We start from the raw sequence: 25945 nt of genomic DNA, 5'->3' as shown, positions 1-25945 counted from the left end.
GCAATCACAAATAAGATGATTCATAAGTGCATGTAATATTCTATATGACACGCACCATTTGATGGTCATTCATCTCTAAATAGCACTCACTTAAGGATGCACACTCCGCAATGCATGAACCACGTCACAAAAGATCCTGATTGTTAATGAAATGCTTGGTTCTAAATTTTTGACGAGATGAGGACTGAGGCGACAGCGACGCATATTGATCTCTATCATCCACAATACTTAAAAATGATATTTTTAAATGACTTGGAGACTTCCTAACCAAGTACCAAGAAATCACAAAATGAAGGGTTCCTTGAATAATAGAATTCATGTTTTTTTTGGGTCAAAACATAGAATATATACGAATCACCCCTTTTGGTTCCATAATATGTTCGATATAAGGTATCGTATGGATCTTCATCTTAAATCACTCCTTGTGTACGTTAAACATAGGACATGTTATGCCCTCAAAATGATAAAACATCTTTTTCCATCACAAAGCTACTGCATTTCTTAATCTTTGGCAAGAGAGAAGAACAAAAGCCAAGAATATTCAAAATCTACAGCGAAAATAAAAAAAATGCATCCCTTTTACTAAAAAACTACGTAAGTCATTCGGTTGGGAAGTTCTCCTTGTAACTTCTAACACATCTTACAATATAATTTGTACGACAAAATGCAATTACATGATTTTCATATCACCAGTACAAAAGCTTGCAATCTACAGTGCATTAGCATGAATTATCCTGTAAATAAGAGGGCACAATGCTCATCAAAATAAAACTAAATATTCTAATCATGCTTAAAAAATCCATATATAGCAATTCAATTCTAGGGCTAAGTACATTTTGTTTTCTCCTCCCCTTCTTGGTTCTCCCAGTAACCAATGGAAATTTGTCCAGTCCTTTCGACCACCACAACTAATCCAGCAGTTTCCCTCCTCCCAATTACCTGACTGTTAGGCTTTGACAAAGGAAATATGGATTTCTTTAACTTTCCTTTGCCGCTGCTTCCTCTCTGTTATGCTATAAAGACGCCCTTAAATTTCAGGTTTTAGATGATTCCTAAGACTGAACAGCATCCATTGCACTGAAATCTTTGACAAAAGTCCGGAGGCATCCATTGATAATCCTAGGGGCACAGCCATCACAGAACCGTTTTGCAAGATCAACCGCCTTCATGAAAGAAATCAAATAACGAGTAAGATAAGATAAAAACCCACCAGGTAGGCTGAAAGAGGGAGGATGACCGACCTCATTTATGACAATTTGATGCCTTGTTCCTATCGCCGTTATTTCTGCCATTGCAAGGTGAAGAATGCAGAGCTCCAAAATTCTTGCCGCAGGCTGATCCTGCATTAGGAATGTTATGAGATGTAAGGTTCTACTTCTCTAATGAAACAGTTAAAAGTTTCTCTCCATCCAATTTCCAGAGAATCAGATGGGTGTGCATATATATGCAGAGGAGAAACTATACCACAGAAAAAGCAGGCATGATCCATAAGCTAGAAGTAAAACAAGGCATAAGTAGAGCACATTGGGCTGACAAGTTATCAAGGTATACATTAGGTTCACCGATAGCAATATAAGAATGTTTAGCTCCTAAAAAGAAGAAAATTTGAATATCCCATGGAATCAGAACTAGAGTGGCAAAATATGTTTGTATCAGCAATAAGCATGACTTGTACCCAATTATGTCATGAAGTGAGTTTTGATCCAATTCAATCAGGAAGGAATGATCTGACACTGATAAAAGGAGTCCTTAAAAAAGTAGAAAAACAAGATGGATTTAGATCAATAAAAAGACTGCACCTTGGACCTACTCTATCAAACAGATTGTAGAGTTAGCTATCCAGTGTATCCTAGATTGAATAAACAACTAATGAGCGACTCTTGGTACAAACAGAATCACAGTGTGCTGACATCTGATATGCCTCTAACAAAGCTTTTTCGAAAAAGAAATGAAAAAAATAGAACCAGAGAAAAATGGCTAACATCTGCAAAAGGAAGCATTGGGTAGTAACCTGTCTACAGAATCCCAAGTTTACCCAGTCATTGACAAGAAGATTAGTTCACCAACTCATTTGCTCCTCTATATTCACTTTGATAGCATCTAACATCTGTAAAGATCTGAAAGTTTCAAGGTAATAAATCTATGGTCCTTTGATCATACAAATGAGAAGATACTATACTATTATGTGAAACTTGGAGATCAGGTCAAAGATTTCACTTAGCTTTGAGAGAATCGATGAATGACCAAAGAGTTTGGCTTTGTTTAGAATCAAGGGCTTTTAGTCTTCTTTCCTGGAAGCCCTCTATATAGAGAGCCAAAGTTGGACTTACCATAAATCGATGACTGAAGATATAAACAAAGTTACTTTCTCTTTGAGAAGACATTCCAATTTATGTGGTTGGACACTTGGCTCGGCAGTGCAAAATCCTTGTTGGTGAGATGCCATTGAATTTGCACCAAGTGTCTGATGAGACTCTGCATATGAATTTTCATTGAACTGTTATGTTCAACTTATTGCTATCTGTACCTACCAAAAGATCAATTTAATTGTGAAATTAATGGCCCTCTTCAGAATATTATTGGAAATTTGATAATGATTTCAAGATTGTGATTTGATAATCAACAGAGAGGTTCTCAAGGTTGCCAAGCAGATTAGGTATTGATACAAGCGAGCCAAACTTCTATAGTCAATGCATCATGACAGTGTCAAAATTGCTGCTGAATGAAATGTTCATGACCCTGAAGATTTTTCATGTGCAATCTCAAGAAAATTATTGCTTGTTGAACTGACATGAATGTAATGGAATCAATATGTATCTAAGGGTTTGTCACAAATCAAGCACTGATAGAAACCATTTCCTTGTATATTCTAAGATTACTATACCAAGGAAGAAACAGAGACTCAAAAAAAACACAAGCACAGTAATATATTTTATTCAGCTGCAAATTACATCAACACGCAGGTATATGTGGCCATGGGGCCGAAGCCTCTGGACCATGCCTATACACCTCATACATCATATCACTCTTCTTGATTTCCAATGCAAAATTTTCTGTTGATGTTTCTTGATGTACAACTTGCCCACACCCACATCTATCTGTATGATAGGCTTCTGATGATCCTTTGACTTTCAAACTGTTAATGATTATAATACACTTAATATTTCAATTTTCAAGACTGATGAGACTCATGGACTTCTTCTACAAACAACTAATATTCTGAATGTCCACCACGTGTGCCCTCCCCACCTCCCCCAAGGCACGTAGGGGGCTCACCTCCCTCTCTCCCTTGATTTAATATAGTGAGTGACGCCCCTATTACTTTGACTGTCTTGATTTGATCCAACATCTTCAGTGTACATCTCATGGCAATCAATCAATTCCAATTTTAGTTCTTCATGCAATTATTGTTCTTTATCCTTGTATAACATTTGAATATTTTTCAATGTGTTTTCGTAGGATATACTAGGGCTGCATTCTTCACTTGTAGATCTATGACCAACCTCTTCCCCCAATACTTTCATCTCCTTCCCTAACATGTAGGTCCTTCAAAGCTTTTGATGGCAATTTCAGTTGCATCCTAATCTACAGCTCTGTTTGTGGGCTCTCTTTCTGATGCATATGGCATCATTCACTGTACATGTGCATAGAACGTTTTTTGACGATCTGGTCCTGCCTTGAATATTTTATATTAGGGCAGAGTAGAGACACTGTATCTAACAAAGTTCTTGTAGTAAAAGACATGCCATCCGAGTCACATCAGCAATGATTTCTTTAAAAAGATGTTTCCAACCTTCCGGTTTTCATCACCATTCTTTGGTCAATACCCTGACCACAACACTTCTTGGATCACAACTCATTGAATTGTCACCTTTTGACATTCATCTTGTCTGAGCACATTTGGCAAGCCATACTCTAAAGATCCATCTCACTTCAACTTTCTTTCTCAGTTTTTATCTTTTTCCTGTAGCTCTCTTTTTTCTTGTCACCTATGTATCTCAAAGATCTACTACTTGGACTTTGGCTTCAACATTCAAACTCTTATTACCAAACACCATAAAGAATTTTGTCATGCCCAAGATCCTAACCTAAAGCTCTGGAACCACTGTTACAAGTCAAGTTGATAGAAATCATGCTCTTAAGGATATTCAAAAATTACTCATGCAGAAAATGAAAACAAACACATGTTATGAAGGGAAGCAAAACAAAGGCTCATAAATTTTTTTTTTTAAAAAAAAGTACTGTAATATATACCTCGATGACTGGGATATGTGTGGCCATAGGGCCTCAAACACCCCAGGACTAATCTTATACACATGCCCAATTTCCTTTCCAACTCAACTTTCTTTCTTGACTTACGACTTGCACACACCCTTGTCCATCCTTATATATCCTTCCCATGATTCCAACTTTCACAAAATTACTTACATAATATATTTAATTGTCATATTCCACATCATACCATCAACATCACTTGTATAGAATGACTTCTCAACTTCACATCATTAGCAATACTCATGTACTTGTGCACTTAACTAATTTTTTGAACTAGTACAACAGAGCTGACATCAAGAAGTTTGATTCTCTTCTCTATGTCCCACCACAGAAAATGCGCATGGATCCTAAAGTGGTTTAGAGAATTTCAACATACACTTCCTCTAGCATCTATCTGTTGTTTCTCATGCTAATTCCATGTTGAACTCTTACAGATCAATCAAGAGCGAAGAAGTCATTAATAATGAGTTCAGGATCCTGTTGAATATGAAAGTGATCTTTCTGAACTTGTCCTTGACAGCTTCATGGGTAATGAGATTGTTCACGTAGTGGTGAAACTGAAGAAGACATTCTTGAGAGACTGTTGTGAACAAAGTTCTTCACAACATATTTGAAAGGGAGGCTTTTGTAATATTGTTAACATCCATGCTAACATTTTTGATGTTTCTCATACTTATATAATTCTGAAATGCTGCTAGGTAGTATGACTCCCATCTTTCATAACAACACCGGAACCGAGGCATCAACATCTGATCCATGGATTCAAAAAACCACTGGAAAGAACAGTACTGTCAGTATCGTCCGGTTCAATGCAAAATCAGCACCTACACAGGTGCCAGGACACTGAAACCACCCATATCAGTATGTACCAGCTGTACTGGTCCATACTAGTGCATAAAGATGCGTACATACTAACCATCCTGGATTATATTGACAGTTTTTCATTTATTTTGATGTTTTCGATTTTAATACATACTGTTGGTACCAGTAACATACCGATACCATACAGTTCCAATAGAAAAAAAGTACAGAGCTTGGTACTGATGTATAAAACCTGGATCTAATCCATTATATATTTACAACTGTCACCAGATCTTCTCTACCTTGCTTATGGCACTTTTGAGCCAAATTTATTCCTTCCAAATTCAAGTTCACAAGAGATCCTTACTCTTTTTGTGAAAATTCATCACAGAGCTTCCAAATCATGATCACTACTTTGACGTTCTATTGTTTTCCTTTTTCTTAAGCACATACTTTGCCAGACAAGCGTCAACATGTAGCTTGATACAACAGAAAAAATGTAGCCCCACAAGCTGACACAATGGATATAAATCATCAAAAAGATTATGGCCTCATAAAGATAGCAAACACACTTAAAATGTGAAAACCACTCAAATATAGAGGATTAAAAAAGTTAGGGCTGATGGTGAAAAAGCAATTCATGAAGTTTTTGCAGAGAGCTTGTGTGCAAAATTTGAAATAAACAGTGAATAGGAATCAAGTATAGGTCCCCAGAATACATCCTAGGGCTTTCACACCTCCTATCATTGATTTTGGACAAAATTTATTGTGTAGAAAATCTTTCAGCAAAGTATCACATTCAGAATGATGTTAAGACTAAACCAACATGCAAACCAACAAGTTGATAATTAGATTCAGTAACTAATTAAACATCACTAAATTAAACATCATAACAGAAATTTCAGTAAATAATAAGTTGATAAACTTCCACACCATTCAAAAATATAAACGACAAGGCAGCACCAAATAACAGGGGAAAAGGGATCTAAATGATGGGCTTAGGATTTAAGATACAAAATAACACAAGGTATGGAAAGAAGGCTCAAATAACAATAATTGAAAAATGGACTAAAAAAATCTGAAATATAATGCATCTAGGAATTGACATACTCAAAACAATCAGAGTTGAAGAATTAAAAGGATGGAGGAGGAAAGGATAGAAATCACTAAAGTAAAGAATCTGCCGATCAGGGGACCAAATATGCATCATTCCCATCCAAAACCAATTCGCTCTGCTGAAACTTAAAAAAATTATGATTTGTGATTGCTTTGTCAAGCAAAACTTTATGATTTCTAAAATTTACAAGTGAGAAATAAGTTAAAGAATACTAGAAAAGTATTAGTCGATAGTTATAAATTGACTACACCTAAACAACCGAATTTTTATAAAAGATCAGGAAAAATATGTAAAAGCATCCAAAACTTTTAAAATCTTTTTATTTATTGGATTGGTAAACAAAATAAAGAAAAATATCTAATTTAGTAGTAAATTGATCTATGGTGAGAGATTTTATCATTAAGACATGAAGCAACAAATTTTCCCATGTTTTACATAAGGTGGATTACAATTAGCTAGTCCATTTGAGGAATTATACCAATCAAAGCAAGACGACAAATGCTGTAGTAGATTTTTTTTCAATTTTTTCATTTCCCCTAATCATATGAACCTATGACTGCTGGCACCTAAGACAGGATAATGGATAAATTTCTGAAAGCTGAATCTACCACATAAGAATTTAATAGCATTAAATTAATATTCACTTTTAACAAATCATAGAGCTATATATACTGTCTACTGAACACATCAACCTACAAATCCAGCTTGGGTGTTATCTATCAACATGGTTATGACTTATAAGAGTGCAATGTGAAATTTAAACATGGAGAATAGAGTAAATATTTATCAAGCAAGAGATGGTAACACCTTGAAAATTGACATCTGACTTAGAGCTGCCCTGAGTGCCCTCAAAAATTTTAACAACATCTAGGAATCACAACTAATTCCGTTGGCCTTACGTGACTGTTAATGCGACAGAACATCAATAACAGGCACAAAGGAAGGCACCAACCAGTCTTATCCTGTGATTTTTGGATGCGGTTTCACACAAAAGAGTACCATTTATCAAGCACTTCGTAATTTTACGAATATTATATCAGGATATACATAGATATCAAAACCATAACTGTTTGCTGTATATGGTCTCATTGGATTTTACATTAGACTTTCTCATGACTATATAGTCTCACATCAGTGTACATGAATGGTTATTATGATATTTGTATTTCTTAATCCGCATCATTAATGTTCTTCAGTAACATACTTTTAGTACCCATTTTTGTAATGGTTACATTATGTCAGATAAAAAGCCCATATTCTCATGTATAATTGTTGTGATACAATAAAAACTAAGATTCAATCTCTCAAACTGAAAAAATTGTTGAATCATATCCACATCTAGTACCTTTTCATATTTGTGCCCTATAGATGAGTATCATGGTTTAACATAACATATAACTAGGAAAGCATCAAATAAAAGTGTGAATGGATTTATAACTACAGATATAAAATAATACAATATTACAATTATTTTGTCATTCGGTGTTCCTTAACTTGCTGGTACAGTTAAGTAGAATAGTGGAAATCGATTGATATAAATAATAAAGCAAGTGAATCCAACCTTCCAATTTTGAGGAATTATCTTGTCAATGACAAGAACATGCTGGTTCCACTGATCAACAACAGCTCCCAAGATTTCCCTGGTCAAACTGTAAATGGCAGGCAAGATATCCAACCTTTTAAAAAGTCTTATGTGCAACTCAAAATTAACATAGGCCAAATAAATCTAGAGTTTGTACTAAGCAACATGAAAATGATAACAAATACATATTTCTCGAAGACAAAAGGGTTGCTCATGGTCTTGGGCCTTTGGCAGGAGATTCCTATCTTACAAAGAAAACATAATAGGAATGAAATCTAAAGGGAAATAATCAAATACCGTAGAACAAATCTGTTGTACACCAGTTTTGGAGGAGCTGAAAGAACTTCTGCTTCTGAAAAGCACAAGACCCCAAGAAGGATATGTAATTAGCAACTACATAAGAAAAGAGAGCACTATCATACAAATGAGCATAAATTCAACTGTTTGTTGTGCCATGGAGATGTTAAAATGTATATACATGGATCATTGCAAATGACAGTGGCACTTGTATGCTTATCAGATGGTGTTTGTAGTTGTGAACTTGTATTGGCCATCATCAAAAGCATAAGATGAATTGTAATAACAAATTTGTCTTGTGATGAAAAAAATACAAGACATCTTCCATATTTGACACATTGTTGGAAAAGGTATTGAGTATATTCCTCCGACTGAAGCTTAACAAAGAGTTTGTGAAACTAGGTTCTTTCAGAAACATATTTCAGTGATAGCTTTCGATAATGTGACAGACGATGTAAAACATCTACTAGTTGCTTCAGTTGCTGTATTTGTTTGTCAGAGAAGATAAAAAAACCTGAGCAGTGAGCACATTTTCAGTGGGTATTTTTAGACAACATAATTATTAATATTAAGTAGGTGTTTGTAGACAACCCATAGGAAAATTTACTTTTCTCTCAGATTTCCTAAATTATTTTTAAGGTGTTCACAATGTCATAATTATTAGCTTTTCATCTTGCAGAACGGAACCTTGTACTTGGCAACTTTGGATGACAAGTGTTATCATATCTTTATGTTTACTTCTACCATTTGCTTCCCATGTGAATACTGTTTTAAAAGAAATTGTCCATTAGACTCATTTGTTATCTGCTAAATTGGTCACTGCATAGCATACTTTGCCTTTGTGCATAACTATTGCACATAGCATCAACATATCGATGATTCTATTAGCTTTGAGAAGTTCACTAAGAATTTTGAAGATGGGAATACCAGATGAAGTCTTGGCTAATCCCTTTGTTACTTGAGTTTAGCACACATCCAGCAGCTAATCTCAATGTTCTAATGTGGATCAATGCCATTTTAAGAAAATTTGACCACCAGCAGGAAGATAATGTTACTAGACTAGCTCTATGGCATCAATTATGCCAGCACCTCAAGCTATAGAGAAAATATACAACAGTGTCAACACTAAAAAGGACAAGTATCTCACAATTCAATGCTTGACTCTGAATCATGGAAGACACATTTGTTGCTTGACTGATCTATGTGATGGAATCCTGAGGATCATCAGAGTAGTAGTATAAGAATATTAGGACCCTTGTTCATGATATTACCATATACAAAAGCATACACAAGGACTACAACATTATACCTACCAAGGTTTTGAATCTCGTGAAACGAGGCTGTCCCAGTTTGTGCATGGAACGGGACATACCGCTGTCCTACCCCATCTCGATACTTGGGACAAGAGATATCCCAAGATATCCCGATTGAGATGCTGAGACGTTAGCATGAGGCCCTGTCCCGATACATGGGATGGTATCCCATCCCAGTGTCCCGCAGAACATCCTGTTGGGACTTGAATCCTTGATACCTATCCATGGTAGCGATTCTAGAGCTGATCTTCATATTTCCTAGGAGACAGTGAGGCTACGAAAGCATACAATGCTTTGAGAATTACTATCTGCAATAGCTTTAGTCCACATATCTATCTTTTAGAGCTTTATTAGACTCTTGAGTCTCCAGAACCGTAGATCAAGGGGATGTATTGTTGGAAAGATTTGCCTCACAAGCTTTCTTTCTCTTTCTCTTCTTGATGGAGAAGGAAGAACCCTTCCTTCTCTATGCCTCTCTCTATATATGTCATGTAAAACCATGGATTGGGTCGGTTGCCACCCTAGGGGATGCCCCCTCCTCATTTAGAGGTGGGAGGTGCCCTTTAGCTGAGTCCTTCATAGACTCTGAGAAACAAAAGGATAACAGAGAGGTGGCGGCAGCGTCTCTTCTTTTCTGCCCTCTTGCTAGAGTCCAATATGGACTTTGAGTCCATCATAGGAAAGAAGAGGGGCGCCAATCCCATTAGGGAGGTGGCCCACTTCTTCTAGAGGGATCTAGGTTGGCATTGTCGATGGGTGCCCTAGAGGAAAAAGGTGCTAATCTAGGGGCTAGCTCCCACTTAGGTCCCACTCAAATGGCTAGTTGGTCCAAATTAGGCCTTTCTTAACCTAACCTAGCTCAATCCAAGTATCCAAGGCTAATTCCCTAGCCCAATCTTTTCTCCAATTGAATCCAGATCTTTCTCGATCCAATTAGTGAGAGAACAAATCCAATTTCAATTGAATTGAAGATAGACAGCAATCTAGCACATGCTAGATGCGTTGCAAAGATAGATCAACTCAAGTTCTCGCTCACCAACTATTTGCCCTTCAAGTCCCTTAGTCACACATTAGCTACATGGTCCATATGGACTATGGAGTACATCGCATTATTGAATCTCTTGGTGAGTACAATAAAACTAGTTGATCTCCTTATTTTTACATAATCTATCCTACAATTCAATCCCCTACCACTTCAATATCCCCATATATCAAGATGCATTGCTAAGATAGATCAACTCAAATTCTTGCTCACCAAAGATCTGTCCTTCAAGTCCCTTCGTCACACATTAGCTACATGGTCCAACATGGGATATGGAGTATATTATATCATTGAATCTCTTGGTGAGTACAATAAAACTAGTTGGTTTCCCCATTTCTGCACAAGCAATGTCCTATGATTCAATCCTGTATCACTCCAATATTCCCATATATCGCATTATGGAGTATAGCATTATCAGACCCTTAGTAATACAATTTCATGGCCCATTAGAACCTTAGTTCATCTCAAACATCTTTTACAATAATAGTTCATGAAATGTATTTTTAAATAATTAATTACTAATTATAATAATTTGTAAAACAATTATATCCAAAATCTTTTCAAGTTACTGACTAGGTCCCAAGATATTTATAAATCAATGAACAGTTTATTCATTTAATTACAAATATTTGTTAACCTATAAAAAGATGGACAACAATTAAAGAAGATAACTAAAACATAAAGGAAAACCAAGAATAAGTGACCAAAATGGCCTGAAAGATATCACTAGAAACTAGTTGTAATCTTAAGATGAATCCTCATGTCAGAGTATTTGGATAAATTATAATTAAATTCCAACCCAACGTGTGAACAGTTAATTGACCTATGGAGTGGCTGGTATTCTCTAAAAAAAAAATCCCAGCTGCATAGTCTTCAGTACTCTATGGTGGTACTTTTCATGAAGTTTTTCCTATGTTCATCCAGGTAGGTGAGTTCTAATATTAAAGAAAAATCCAGCTTTAAGTCTTCATTTTTTGGCTAGCCCTGCTTATTCTATAATGGAGATTCTGGAGAAGCTGCATTTGGTATTGTGGTTCAGATTTCTGAATCCTTCAAAGCAACTGCATGGATCATAATGGATTCTTTGGATTGGCGGAATCCAGGTGAATATTTAGCAATTCAGGGAACACTTGGAAATTGTGCAAGATAAATCAAGAAAAGTAAATATTTGCCAACTGATAGTAGATGGTCTTGCGAAAGGATTACTAGATAAGTAAATCTCTTCTAAGGGAAACCCCTTGACTGCAAACAAGCCACCAGCAACCATAGAGCATATAAAAGTACGTTACAGATGTCCCAAGAAGGATGTGACGGTAGTTATGACGTTTATAATAGAATAAATTGGTAGCAAATATGTTTTAATATTCAACACCTCTCTAGATCCTGAGATCTCCGTTGGCAGATTGATAGATATGTTATACTGTCTAACAAACATTCATTGTGATCCTTCTGGTGGTCACCAAAATCTGAAAACATGGGGTGAAGATGGGGTGGGGGAGAGAGAGAGGGTGGGTGGGGAGAGACAAAGTGTTTGAAGCCATACGAAATCAACTATCTCAAGGACAAGAAAGTTCCACAGAAAGCACTACCTCAACCAGAAAGAAGCATATGCATCTACATAAAAAAAGGAAGCATATGTAAACTTGGGGAGTGATAAACACATAATTTAAGTCATTTAAAGCAGAAAATTATATTTAATTTATTTTATTTATTAAGAATTTGATGTTTTTTTTTGTGTTTTACAGGAAAGATGATCGCCGATACAAAGAGTTCAAGTCATAGATCAAAAAGACTCAAGTTTGAAGAAATTTAGATTTAAAATAAAATTAAAATAAAAGAAAGACGCATCCGGTATTATAGAAAATGAAGATACTATGCAAGGAATCCAAAAAGGATATAGATGTCATTATGAAAGAACTTTTATTTCTTTTTGGAATATACAAAAAAAGGTTTCACGTGAATTCAAAGGCTCTGGGCGGTTTCACGTGAATTCAAAGGCTCTGGGCGGTTTCACGTGAATTCAAAACAAAAGAAAGGTGACGCGGGACGCAGACGCGGGCAGGACGCGGAATGCGTGAGGAATGGACGCGGCGTGAGCTCGTGGGCGCGCGAGTGAGCGTGGATGCGGGCGGGACGGACGCAAGCAGGCGCGCACCGCAGATACAGTGGCGAGCAAATTAAAGGAAAAAATTTTTATTTGGAAATACCTCAAGTGAAAAAATTTATATTTTTTTTTAGTCCCACATCGGAAAACCATGTAAAACTCCTCCCTCCTAATACCTATAAAAAGACTTTTGTACTCCCATTAGAGGGGAGCCCAGAAATTCTTCTAGAGCCTTGCATAGAGGAATAGAAAGGGACTACTTCATGAGCAGCTAGGCTAGCAGTCTCGGGAGTGGAGAAGAAATTTTGTAACGACACAGAGATGGTTTATTGTTCTAAACTTTTCTGTATTTCTTTATATGCAACAAAGATTATACTTTTTATTTAAATCATCATGAGTTCTTTATTTGCTCTCCTTTATATGCTTTTATTTATGCTTTATTGTTAGATTAATATTAGGAATAACTTTTACTTTCCGGAGACGCGCCGTGATCTACGGGTACGGGGCGTGCCGAGGAAAGAAGAGTTATTTACCTAATACTTTCCGGAGACGCACCGTGATCTACGGGTACGGAGCGTGCCGAGGAAAGACAGGTATTTTTTCTAAGATTAATCGCATCCATTTAATTAAAAAAAAAAGATACAACTCTGCTAGTGCAAAGTAATTCAAAACTCCCAAGTTCTTTATTTTCTAATTACCTCAATTTTAAGATAATTTATTTTCTAAATCAAAAACAATGTTTCTTTCTTTTATCTTGCAATCTCAACTTAGCCCAAGGCCCCTGAGGATACGATCTCGACTCATCCTACCTACGTAGTGAGTAGAGTTATTTTTGGTGCTATCAACGACTACGCATCAAATTTTGGCGCCGTTGCCGGGAATCTTGGTACGGTTGAATTAAAAAATTGAAAAAAAAAAAAAAAATTTAAAAAATACTTTTCAGTTTTTATTTCTCGTTTTAAAATTTTTTTTTCAATGCTTTCTAGCTAGATAATCTTATTTGCATAATTACATAATTACCTTACATAACTAATTTACTATTTAGAAATTTTTCTGCTTAGAATAATTTGCTACTTTTTATAGCCTAGTGATTTATTGCTTTTTAGACTTAATCACTTAAATTTATTTTCTTGCAAAACTAAAAAAAAAAAGAAGCCACTGACATTTCATAACACTTAACTAAAATAGCGTAACCTCAAATATAAAAATTTCTAACTTGATTGGACACTTTGTTTATTTGCATTGCATCTCCATAATCAATCTTAAGGGCAATAACCCATTAACCAGATAAAGTGGGGATTTGATCACCCTTCCTTGGCCCACAAATCACCCCCTTGCATTTGCATAACCTAGACCTTAATTTAAAATCAACTAGACGTCAGCCTTAGGAATTTCGAGCTCAATAGGATAAAGAAAGCTCTAGAGTTGAACCGAGTGCGGATTGGTTAATTGTTCGGTGTCTAAGGCAAGTGGTTAAAGAAAGTGGTTTTCAATTGGTTCCGTTGACTGACCTGGCCAACTTAGTTGGTGTCTAAGGAAAGCAACGAGCAGGGAACCTCCCACATCTTACGCTTACCTGGCCAAGTCAGTTAGTCAGTCTTGAGCTTGGAGTACTCAAAAGCGGTCTTGAAAGTTAGGAGCTGTCTAGATCTAAGTTAACCTTAGGATAGAGAGTCTATGATTGTTTAAGTTGATTGCAATTAACATCTAAACATTAATTAATTTCTCCCTTTTCATAGATTTAAGATTCTTAGGTTCTTCTCTTTAGATTTTCTTCATTCTTTTCTCACTTTATTATAAAAATATATATTAAAAAAAAAAAAAAAAATTGTGTGTGCTCTACAGTATAATTGTAAGGTGTATGCTTGGCCGTAGATCGTTACGACCAGAAATCCAACCTTTTGATCCAGAAATAGAAAGAACCTTTAGAGCCAACAGACGTAAAAACATGGACCGAAATCAGGAGAATGATCCACCCAAGCAATTGAAGGAGTACTTTACTCCTTCCACATATACCTACTCTCCTTGTATTCAAGTGCCCCCTGTGGAGGCCACTCAATATGAAATTAAGTCCAGTATAATCCAAATGTTACCTTCATTTTATGGACTTAGTAATGAGGACCCTTATAAACATCTTGAAGAATTTCTTGAAATATGCTCAACTGTCAAAATTCACAACTTCTCCGATGATGCTCTTAGGTTGAAATTATTCCCTTTTTCACTTAAGGACAAAGCCAAATACTGGCTACATACTTTGGATTCCATGACTATATCAATCTGGGACCAGCTGCAAGGAGAGTTTCTCAAGAAATATTTTTCCATAGGAAAAACGAATCAAATAAGGAAAGCCATAACTAGTTTTTCCCAATTAGATGGAGAAATGTTTCATGAAACATGGGAAAGATTAAAGGACCTTATTAGAAAATGTCCCCACCATGCTGACCCAAGTGGCAGTTAATCCAATGTTTTTATGATGGGCTCTCTGAAAGACATCGACAAATGGTCGATGCATCATGCGGTGGGACATTCATGCTGAAAAGTGAGGATGAGGCATGGCAACTGCTTGAAATTTTAAGTGAAAATTCATTACATCATATGTCTGCCTCTATTAGAGATAAGCCCATGTTAAACCAAAAAAGAGGTGGAATATATGAAGTAGGAAATGCCATAGATATCCATCAAAAAGTAGATGAACTGTCTCAAAAATTAGATCGTCTTCTAAATACTGGACAATCCCCGATTCCACCTAACTCAATCCAAGAAGTTTGTGCATTGTGTGCAAGTCCGAACTATTTTGTTAGTGAATGCCCAGCCGCACCTCAATTTCCTGAGTTTGTGCACGAACAGGTTCAGCAAGTCCAACAAGCTCGCAGATCAGGAAACGATCCATATTCGAACACTTATAATCCCGGCTGGAGAAACCATCCAAATTTTTCCTGGAGACCACAACCAGTGGTTGGTCCTGCCACACCTCGACCTCAATATCAAGACCCAACATATAAGCATGGACCATACCATCAATTTCAAAATGTTCCTCAACCGTCTACTACTGGTCACAGCTCAGCTTTTGAGGAAAAAGTCCTGAAAGCACTAGAACGATTAGAAGTCAACACTCAGACCCTTAACTCCCACACACAATCCATTGCTAAGCTAGAGACCCAAATAGGTCAACTAGCAACTGCATTTAGTAGGAGGGAAGGAGGAAAATTACCTAGCCAACCAGAGAGCAACCCAAGAGGGCAATTTGTGATTGAGAGTTCTAATACCCCAGAAGCTTTTTCTGAACATGCCAAATCAATCATGACTCTGAGAAGTGGGAAGGTCATTGAACACACTAATAAAACCAATGAGACCGACCCTAAACCTCTAACCGAATCCAAATCACCCAAGAACAAGGAGGACCTGAAAATAGAGAAGGAACCAACTGCACCGGAATCATCTTACTTGCCTAAAGCCCCATTTCTGGATGCCCTGAAAGCCCCTATTCCTGCAGATAAGAAGGGAGGAAAACTTGATGAGATGTTGGAATTGTTTAAGCAAGTCCAAATTAATCTTCCCCTTCTAGACGCAATCAAACAGGTCCCTGCTTATGCCAAATTTTTGAAGGATTTGTGCATCCAAAAACGTAAATCTAGATCACAAATCCCAAAGAAAGTACGTCTCACTGAACAGGCTAGTTCTGTCTTCCAGCATGCCACTCCTCCAAAGCTTAAGGACCCAGGAGCCCCCATCATTTCCTGTGTTATAGGAGATTATCACATTGAAAAAGCTCTTCTGGATTTAAGGGCAAGTGTGAATCTTTTACCTAGTTCGGTGTATGAACTTTTTGGATTTGGAGAACTGAAACCCACATCAGTCACACTGCAGTTAGCCGATAGATCAATTAAGGAACCACGTGGAATGCTTGAGGATGTCTTGGTCAAGGTAGATGAGTTTTACTTTCCAGTTGATTTTCTGGTTCTCGATATGGAATTAAGTGGCAACCCCAGACAAATTCCTATTATCTTAGGACGACCCTTCCTAGCTACGGCAAATGCATGCATTAATTGTAGGACAGGAGTCATGGACGTATCGTTTGGGAATAAGAAACTAAGACTGAATGTGTTTGGTGCTTCCCAAAGACCATCAATGGATAGTTGCTTCGAAGTAGATACACTAGAAGATATTATAGAAGATGCAACACCCATAATTCTAGTACCAGACCCCTTAGATACTTGCTTGGCTCACTTTGGAGTGTGTGACTTTGAGGAATATATGAAAGAAGTTAACATCTTGTTAGATACACCACATGATAAAAACACTCCTCCATGGACAATCAAGTATGAGCCATTGCCCACATTAGCCAGTACACCAATAGTCCCATCTTTAAAATCACCACCTACGTTAGAATTGAAACCTCTTCCTGCTACGCTTAAGTATGTATTTCTAGGACTCAATGACACCCTCCCGGCAATCATTGCATCAGACTTGACCCCTAATCAGGAAGCACAATTGGTTGGTATTCTGAAGGAACACAAAGAGGCTATCGGTTGATCCATTGCCGATTTAAAAGGAATTGACCCCTCTATTTGCATGCACCATATTCATTTTGAGGAATATGCCAAACCCCATCGAGATATGCAGAGGAGATTGAACCCAAACATGCGTGAAGTAGTAAAGAAAGAGGTGGTAAAGTGGTTAGATGCTGGAATCGTCTACCCCATATCCGATAGTAAATGGGTCAGTCCCACTCAAGTAGTACCTAAGAAATCTGGTATTACCGTGGTGGAGAACGAAGAAGGTGAACTACTTCCAACTCGCATATCATCTGGATGGCGAGTATGCATAGATTATAGAAAACTGAATGCCGTTACTAGAAAGGATCATTTTCCATTGCCCTTCATCGACCAAATCCTAGAACGGTTAGCAGGACAAAGTTTCTACTGTTTTCTTGATGGTTATTCAGGGTACAATCAAGTACCTGTATTTCCGGATGATCAAGAAAAGACTACCTTCACCTGCCCCTATGGCACCTTCGCTTTTCGGCGTATGCCATTCGGGCTTTGCAATGCATCCGCTACATTTCAACGGTGCATACTAGCCATTTTTTCGGATATGGTGGACAAATGTCTTGAAGTTTTTATGGATGATTTTTCTGTGTTTGGAACCACCTTTGAGGATTGTCTCCATAATCTTTCCAAAGTTCTTAAACGGTGTATGGAGACAAATCTTGTCCTAAATTGGAAAAAGAGCCATTTCATGGTGCGGAAAGGAATTGTATTAGGACATATTATTTCTGAAAAAGGGATCGAGGTAGATAAAGCCAAAGTTGAGGTTATTTCAAAACTACAACCCCCTACTTCGATCCGACAAATACGATCTTTCTTAGGTCATGCCGGATTTTATAGACGCTTCATCAAAGACTTTAGCAAGATTTCAAGACCCTTGTGCAATCTGTTGGCCAAGGATATACCATTTGTCTTTGATAAAGACTGTTTGAAAGCGTTCAACACATTACGAACAGCCCTGACAACAGCACCCATAATAAAACCCCCTGACTGGTCCATTCCATTTGAGATTATGTGTGATGCCTCTGACTTTGCAATAGGTGCCGTCTTAGGCCAAAAAATCAATAAGGAGCCACATGTGATCTATTATGCTAGCAAGACTCTTTCCGATGCCCAATTAAACTACACCACAACAGAAAAAGAGCTACTAGCATTAGTGTTCGCCCTTGAAAAATTTCGCTCATATCTGTTAGGGTCTAAGGTTCTAGTTTACTCTGATCATGCGGCTCTGAAACATCTCCTCTCAAAGAAAGATACTAAACTGCGTTTGATCAGATGGATCCTTCTTTTACAAGAATTTGATCTGGAAATCCGAGATAAGAAGGGTTCTGAGAATGTGGTAGCTGATCACATCTCCAGGATCTTAGTTGAACACACGATAGGCATAGATGAGATCAAAAAAAAATTTCCTGACGAACAACTTTTCGCAATCTCCTCTAGCCGTCCTCCATGGTTTGCCCATATTGTCAATTACTTGTCAACAGGATAAGTACCTTCTCACTGGACAAAACAAGAAAAGGATCGATTTTTCTCGCAAATTAAACATTATTTCTGGGAAGAACCTGAACTATTCAAATACTGTCCTGACCAAGTTATTCGCCGTTGTGTCCCCGAGAGTGAATTCCAAAGCATTCTCACTTTTTGCCATTCTTCGGCATGTGGGGGACATTTTAGTGGAAGAAAAACTGCAGCAAAAGTACTGCAGAGTGGGTTCTATTGGCCAACACTTTTCAAGGATGCACATGAATTTGGCCGAAGTTGTCTGCGATGTCAGCAAACAGGAAATTTATCCAAGAAGGATATGATGCCGCTGACCCCCATTTTAGTAGTAGAAATCTTCGATGTTTGGGGATTGATTTCATGGGACCTTTTCCAGCCTCATTTGGATTTGAATATATTCTGGTGGCAGTTGATTACGTATCAAAATGGGTGGAGGCAATAGCTACACGGACTAATGATAATAAAATTGTAATTAGTTTTATCCAACGAAACATCATTAGTCGATTTGGCTTCCCAAGGGTGATCATTAGTGATGGGGGGACTCATTTTACGAATAAACATTTTGAAGTACTTATGAAAAAATATAATATTTCACACAAAGTGGCCACACCATATCACCCCCAAACTAATGGTCAGGTAGAGGTGTCAAATAGGGAGATTAAACATATCCTAGAAAAGACGGTTAGGCCCGATAGAAAGGATTGGTCTCTTCGCTTAGACGATGCATTATGGGCTTACCGTACTGCTTTTAAAACACCCATAGGAATGTCTCCCTATGGACTTGTATTCGGAAAAGCTTGTCATTTGCCGATGGAATTGGAACATCATGCATTTTGGGCCATAAGGCAATTTAACTTTGATATGAAAAATGCAGGTTCCAATAGGAGACTCCAATTAAATGAACTTGAAGAGCTACACAATGAAGCGTATGAGAGTGTCAAAATTTATAAGGCTCGAACTAAAGCATATCATGATAAATTTATTGCACGAAAAACGTTCGAGCCCAATCAAAAAGTTTGGCTCTTCAATTCTAGGTTGCGTCTGTTTCCTGGAAAACTTCGCTCACGTTGGGACGGACCTTTCATTGTAACTCAGGTATTTCCTCATGGAGCTATAGAACTCAAAAATCCTAAACAGGGGAACACTTTTAAAGTGAACGGTCAGCGATTGAAACCTTACATAGATGGAATTAGTGATGGAGAATTAATTGAATCTATTGATTTAGTGGATCCAAAACTGCCATAATACTCAATTCAGTCTAGCTGAAGACGTAAAACTTAGCGCTTGTTGGGAGGCAACCCAACGATTTCATATTTTTTACTTTACCGCAGCTGCAGGAATTTAGAACAAGAGCCTATTAATCAATGAAGCTATCTTCAACTTCCGAAGTAAAATTATCCCAGGTGCACTCTCTCTTTTTATTTTCTTTACTTTCTTACTCCATTGAGGACAATGTAGATTAAGTTGGGGGGGGGAAAATTAATCAAATCCTCGAGTATGGTCAGAAATAATTAGTTTTGTGTATTCAAATTTTATTTTGATTAAGAGTCAATTAGGCATCCTAATAAATGAATGATTAACGGTCAAGATAATTTTAGAGATACTGAGGAATAAATTATTAAGAAAACCCAATGAATGGTAGGGTTTGAACTAGACCAAATTTTAGGAGTGATTCTACAACCCTCTTCTTACTGATCTCAATAAAGAATCTGCTTCATGAAAAATTGGGTGGAAAGATCGAGGTATGCAAAAATTCTCCTTAAAAAAAAAAAAAAGAGAGAGAGAAAAACAACATTGGTCTCCTACTGAGTAACCGGGCCCTTTTGCCTAAGTAAGCGTTGTGGTTCGCGTAAAAAGGTAGGCAATGTTATATATAAAAATAAAAATAAAAATAAAAAGAAACTAAATTGCAAGAAGATAATAAACCTCTTTCCCATTAAATTAGAGGATTTAAAGAGTAAAGTGGGGAGTTGGTGAAAGAAAAGCTCTGAAATTTCTTTAGTTAATACTCAGCCACTAATTGGGTCAAATTGATAATCCAATGAAATATCTCTTTAATGGTCTGACCAAGTATCATCTACCTTTTGGGATGCCTAAACTAATTTTTGATTCAAAACCGAATCGGTACACAATGCTGATATATCTATTTTACTCGAGGACGAGCAAAATTCAAGTTGGGGGGTGTGATAAACACATAATTTAAGTCATTTAAAGCAGAAAATTATATTTAATTTATTTTATTTATTAAGAATTTGATGTTTCTTTTTGTGTTTTACAGGAAAGATGATCGCCGATACAAAGAGTTCAAGTCATAGATCAAAAAGACTCAAGTTTGAAGAAATTTAGATTTAAAATAAAATTAAAATAAAAGAAAGACGCATCCGGTATTATAGAAAATGAAGATACTATGCAAGGAATCCAAAAAGGATATAGATGTCATTATGAAGGAACTTTTGTTTCATTTTGGAATATACAAAAAAAGGTTTCACGTGAATTCAAAGGCTCTGGGCGGTTTCACGTGAATTCAAAGGCTCTGGGCGGTTTCACGTGAATTCAAAACAAAAGAAAGGTGACGCGGGACGCAGACGCGGGCAAGACGCGGGCAGGACGCGGAACGCGTGAGGAATGGACGCGGCGTGAGCTCGTGGGCGCGCGGGTGAGCGTGGATGCGGGCGGGACGGACGCAAGCAGGCGCGCACCGCAGATACAGTGGCGAGCAAATTAAAGGAAAAAATTTTTATTTAGAAATACCTCAAGTGAAAAAATTTATATTTTTTTTTAGTCCCACATCGGAAAACCATGTAAAACTCCTCCCTCCTAATACCTATAAAAAGGCTTTTGTACTCCCATTAGAGGGGAGCCCAAAAATTCTTCTAGAGCCTTGCATAGAGGAATAGAAAGGGACTACTTCATGAGCAGCTAAGCTAGCAGTCTCGGGAGTGGAGAAGAAATTTTATAACGACACAGAGATGGTTTATTGTTCTAAACTTTTCTGTATTTCTTTATATGCAACAAAGATTATGCTTTTTATTTAAATCATCATGAGTTCTTTATTTGCTCTCCTTTATATGCTTTTATTTATGCTTTATTGTTAGATTAATATTAGGAATAACTTTTACTTTCCGGAGACGCGCCGTGATCTACGGGTACGGGGCGTGCCGAGGAAAGAAGAGTTATTTACCTAATACTTTCCGGAGACGCGCCGTGATCTACGGGTACGGAGCGTGCCGAGGAAAGACAGGTATTTTTCCTAAGATTAATCGCATCCATTTAATTAAAAAAAAAAGAGATACAACTCTGCTAGTGCAAAGTAATTCAAAACTCCCAAGTTCTTTATTTTCTAATTACCTCAATTTTAAGATAATTTATTTTCTAAATCAAAAACAACGTTTCTTTCTTTTATCTTGCAATCTCAACTTAGCCCAAGGTCCCTGAGGATACGATCTCGACTCATCCTACCTACGTAGTGAGTAGAGTTATTTTTGGTGCTATCAACGACTACGCATCAGGGAGGGTCAATTCAGGGAAGTCTGTAACATTCAAACAGAGTCAATGTTTATGGTGGCCTATGAAATTTCAGCATTCATGGTTTAAATGAGGCCTGTTGAGATTGCTTATAACACAAGGGTTAGCTATAACACTTTCTAGTAGAAATACTTGAAAACTTTATTCTTTGGCATTTTATATGAATTCATAAATAAAGAAACTGAAAGAAGTTTACAGCTAGATATATGCTTGAATCTAGGTTGACAAAAAGGATTCATATGATGATAGTGACTTGGATTACCATTGGTACCAATGCTACCTAATTCATTCATTCATTTACAACGAATACAAGTACTTAATCCAATGTTTGCTGCCTACTAACAAACCCAATTCAATAAGAGAAGTTTAGAACCCTCTGATCATTAATAAAAGAAAACAACATGTATGGTTGGAATCAAAGTTCATAGTGTTTATATAATTTAACTAAATAAATTTGACCTGAGAGATTTCAGAAACTTTCTCTTCACTTCTGTCATTCTTTAACCAACTCTTTTTCACCTTGTTTATTCACCAGCCCAAAAAATCTTATCCTACATAGGTATAGAATCCCACTCAGATGGACCTCTTAAATCCCATGCTATTTAAATTCTCAGCAATCCAGTACTCATGGAACCTCTAATATATGATGCCTAAAGAATTATATTAGTTTCTAAATTTCAAATTTTAACAAATCATATTGCAAATTGTTACATTTTGTAATGATTTGCAAGTCACCTGCATGACCAGAGAATTATGTAACCCTGGTTGGTACTATGATGAAGTAGAGAAGTGACATGATCCTTTGCACTCATAATCTTCAGTTGGAAGACTAAGAAACCAGTCAGTTACTAACACTGCTTCTTTGTTTCTGGGATGTTTCCTGTTACAGTATTGGTTTGAGAATCAAGTGCATCAGTTAGAGTATTGTGACATTTGAAATTTTGTGATGCTAAGCTATATGGGTGAAAATGCATCAGCATTAGAAGTGCAGAATGCTTTGCTTAACCAGTATTGCAACAACCCACCACTCTCCGCAACTGGTGTGACAACTCTCGCTCTGGTCAAGATAGCATTTTTCTCGGAAGAATTACATTGCCTTTTTCATGTGACGACTTTCACATTGGGAAAATGAAGCATCCCTTTCCCTGCATAACCCTTTCCCTAGGAACCTTTCACTCTAGCCTTGTTTTGCTTTTCCCTAATTAGCTGACCCACATAGTGCCTCTTTTGCAGTTTGAACTCCAAAACTAGAGTTGGCCCTGATACCAAAGTTAAAACCTTAACCAATGCACTAAAATTGCTATATGTTAGAGGTAAAAAGCTATGGAGTCTTCACCAATATTGCAACATTTTTGTTGAGAAACCCCTGATCTTTCTGTAGCATAAGCTCGTTATTATGGGTAAATAGTCATTACGTTTAACATAATCAATAATCGCTAGCTCAAGTATTCGTTTTGATTTGCTATATCCCATATTTATAGAGTTCTACAACAATATATAAAAGAATTTCTTGAATCAACTGGTGGAGCCAATGATAGCAAGCCAGTGTGTGAACAGATTCAGCGAGTAGTAGATGATGACCTATCATAGCAACCGTGAAAGAACTGCTAAGCTAGAGCATCTCCATAATTGCTTCCTCCACAAGCATATTTTCCAAATAATTTACATCTCATTCAGTAAGTGCAATGTCCATCCTCAGTGTTTTGCACTAGTATCATAGGAATCGCCAATGCTATGTGGGAATCCTTAACATGAGGCATGTTCCCTCATCCACCATCCTAGTAAAACATGATCAATAGTATGTTGAAGTGCCTCATGCGGCCAAGCAATCAAGACATAGCAGGCTAAAGTGCAAAATTTTGCCAAGCAATCAAGATTCTTGGTGGGAAGTAAAAAAATATGAAAAGCTAGACTGTTGAACGTTAAAAATCCTAATATCACAGAGCCAACAAACTTGAATTCCACAAACAACAACAAAAGTCATTTCTAAAGATACGGAGAAGAGAATTTTTTGGGAAAAAAAAATGAGAAAAAGAAGTGCTTTAGAAGCTGCAAATATCTTAAATGGAAGATACAGTGATAAAAATGTTTTTTAAATTAGTCAGAACAGGTTTCCTTGCAGCTTGAAATCATGAAAAGAACTGCAAAATCTTAATTAGCTGATTACCAATAGCTGAGTCCCTTTCATTCTTGACCATGAGCTCCTCTGCCTCTTCTTCTGTCCCTGCCTCCACCGGTGCCCCACCAAAGCTCATGTGATCATACTGCAATAGAGCAGCCTTGTCGAAAACATAGCCAGGCTCTGAAAGTTTAGCTAATTAATCAATCTGAATAGTACATTCCTTGCACGAGCATCATTTATCAATTCAACACCGCGCCCCCCCCACCCCAAACCCCCACCCCCACCCCCAATTAAGAAGGAAAAAGGGCAAAAAAGGAACCAAATTTTTCCAGGCATATATATACTTAGCCAGTTTATTTTATCAGCTTAGCAAGAAGGAGAACACCTGAAAAGAATTATAAATCCATAACATTTGGGAATGGATTGCAAGAAATAGCTTACCTCTTTTTGCATTAACTCTCTTGTCTAGGAGCCGAACCGGATCAGTCCCTTCCAAGCAGGCGGCATAAGCAATCAACCTGCCATCAAAATTCTTCCAATTAGAAACCTAACAAGCCACAAAACTCCCAAAAATTCTAACTTTGAGCCGAAACAAGTGCACCAACTCACAGAGCAAGCTCCCGCGCAGCTCTCGGGCTACAAAACCTCCCGCTCTTGTCGATTTTGTGCGACGCCCCTCTCGGAGAATCCGAAGTATCTGCTACTTGTTCCAAGGCTTCAGCAACGGCAAAGGGTGGCGAAAGGGAAAGAGCACCTCGAGAAGACGGAGGAAACATCGGGGTTTTTAGAGGTCTTGGCTGGAAGTTTAAGACGAGGAGATGTCTCGGAGAAGAGGAGGAGGAGGAAGAAGAAGAGCTGCAGAGGTTGAAAGGGAGAAGGGGTTTTACAGGCGAGAAGAAAAGGGTGGAGCTCGCCTCCATTCTTCGCTTTCCTCAGTATCTAGAGATAAGGCCCCGTCCGGGGAGGGACCATGATATTTGTAGCTTCCCAGGATTCTGAGGGTACACCAGGCAAGGAAGGGTGAATAATTTTGTAAATATCTGGCAACGGCCAATCCATGCTAATTCTCTCCTAATTTTTTTGTTTCCTTGGTAAGCTGCTTTTTTTTTTTTTTTTTTTTTTGCTCAAACGGTTGTTCTTTTATACATAAATATCACATAAATATTAATTAATTTTTTATTAATCAATTTATTTATATTTTTATATTTTTTAAGATGAATAAATTATTTTTTTATGAATAACATTTAGCTATTTACCCATCAAATGAAAAAAAATCTTATCTACCTAGAAAGTAGCTGAATCATTCTTCCATCAATCAAAAAAATATTTTTTAATTAATTTTTAATATATCATTAACTTAATAATAATAATATAATATAATATAGTAATATATTATATTATATTATAGTTTATCATAATATTATATCATATAATATAATATTATATATAATAATATTTATATAATATAATATTATAATATAATATACTATATTATATTTTAATACAGAACATTATAATATAATATGAAATATTATATTATAATATTAAATAAATTATTATAATACAATATAATATACTATGCTATTATAATATATTATAATAATATAATACTATAATAAAATAATATATTATTATATATAATAATATATGTTATATTATATTAATATAAGATATTAACATGGTATAATATAATATATTATAATATACTATAATATATTAT

General features: G+C 36.7%; 1 protein-coding gene and 1 non-coding gene across 3 annotated transcripts; both read right to left on the bottom strand.

The window, feature by feature from the left end:
- Nucleotides 1–607: 607 nt before the first annotated feature.
- LOC105034514 (uncharacterized) lies at nucleotides 608–25204 on the bottom strand. 2 transcript variants are annotated; one of them, XM_010909706.3, is made up of 7 exons: nucleotides 24835–25196; nucleotides 24667–24743; nucleotides 24271–24405; nucleotides 8073–8127; nucleotides 7755–7842; nucleotides 1242–1340; nucleotides 608–1163 (listed from the first exon to the last, which is right to left on the bottom strand). In XM_010909706.3, the coding sequence occupies exons 1-7, from the start codon at nucleotides 25143–25145 to the stop codon at nucleotides 1053–1055; spliced, it is 876 nt and encodes a 291-aa protein (XP_010908008.1). In that variant the 5' UTR covers nucleotides 25146–25196; the 3' UTR covers nucleotides 608–1052. The 2 variants fall into 2 exon arrangements, 1 of the variants encoding a protein (XP_010908008.1); XR_012142150.1 differs by lacking the exon at nucleotides 608–1163 and adding an exon at nucleotides 2012–2475 and having other exon boundaries at nucleotides 24835–25204.
- LOC140859015 (small nucleolar RNA R71) lies at nucleotides 14867–14973 on the bottom strand. Its single transcript, XR_012142415.1, has one exon. It is a non-coding gene; the product is annotated as a small nucleolar RNA R71 (small nucleolar RNA).
- Nucleotides 25205–25945: the final 741 nt, after the last annotated feature.

Source organism: Elaeis guineensis, chromosome 6, assembly GCF_000442705.2.
Source record: "Elaeis guineensis isolate ETL-2024a chromosome 6, EG11, whole genome shotgun sequence".
Classification (NCBI taxonomy): domain Eukaryota; kingdom Viridiplantae; phylum Streptophyta; class Magnoliopsida; order Arecales; family Arecaceae; genus Elaeis; species Elaeis guineensis.
Note: the sequence above shows the minus strand (reverse complement) of the source record. Positions and strands in the feature narration are given on the sequence as shown.

What these genes read in the sequence shown, in the direction of transcription:
- LOC105034514 (XM_010909706.3), bottom strand. Translation starts at nt 25,145, where the DNA reads ATGGAGGCGAGCTCCACCCTTTTCTTCTCGCCTGTAAAACCCCTTCTC. An exon ending in TGAAAGGGACTCAGCTATTG is followed by an intron (nt 8,128 to 24,270) that starts GTAATCAGCTAA and finishes TGTGCTTTTCAG; the next exon opens with AAGCAGAAGTTCTTTCAGCT. An exon ending in ATCAAATTGTCATAAATGAG is followed by an intron (nt 1,164 to 1,241) that starts GTCGGTCATCCT and finishes TCTTTCATGAAG; the next exon opens with GCGGTTGATCTTGCAAAACG.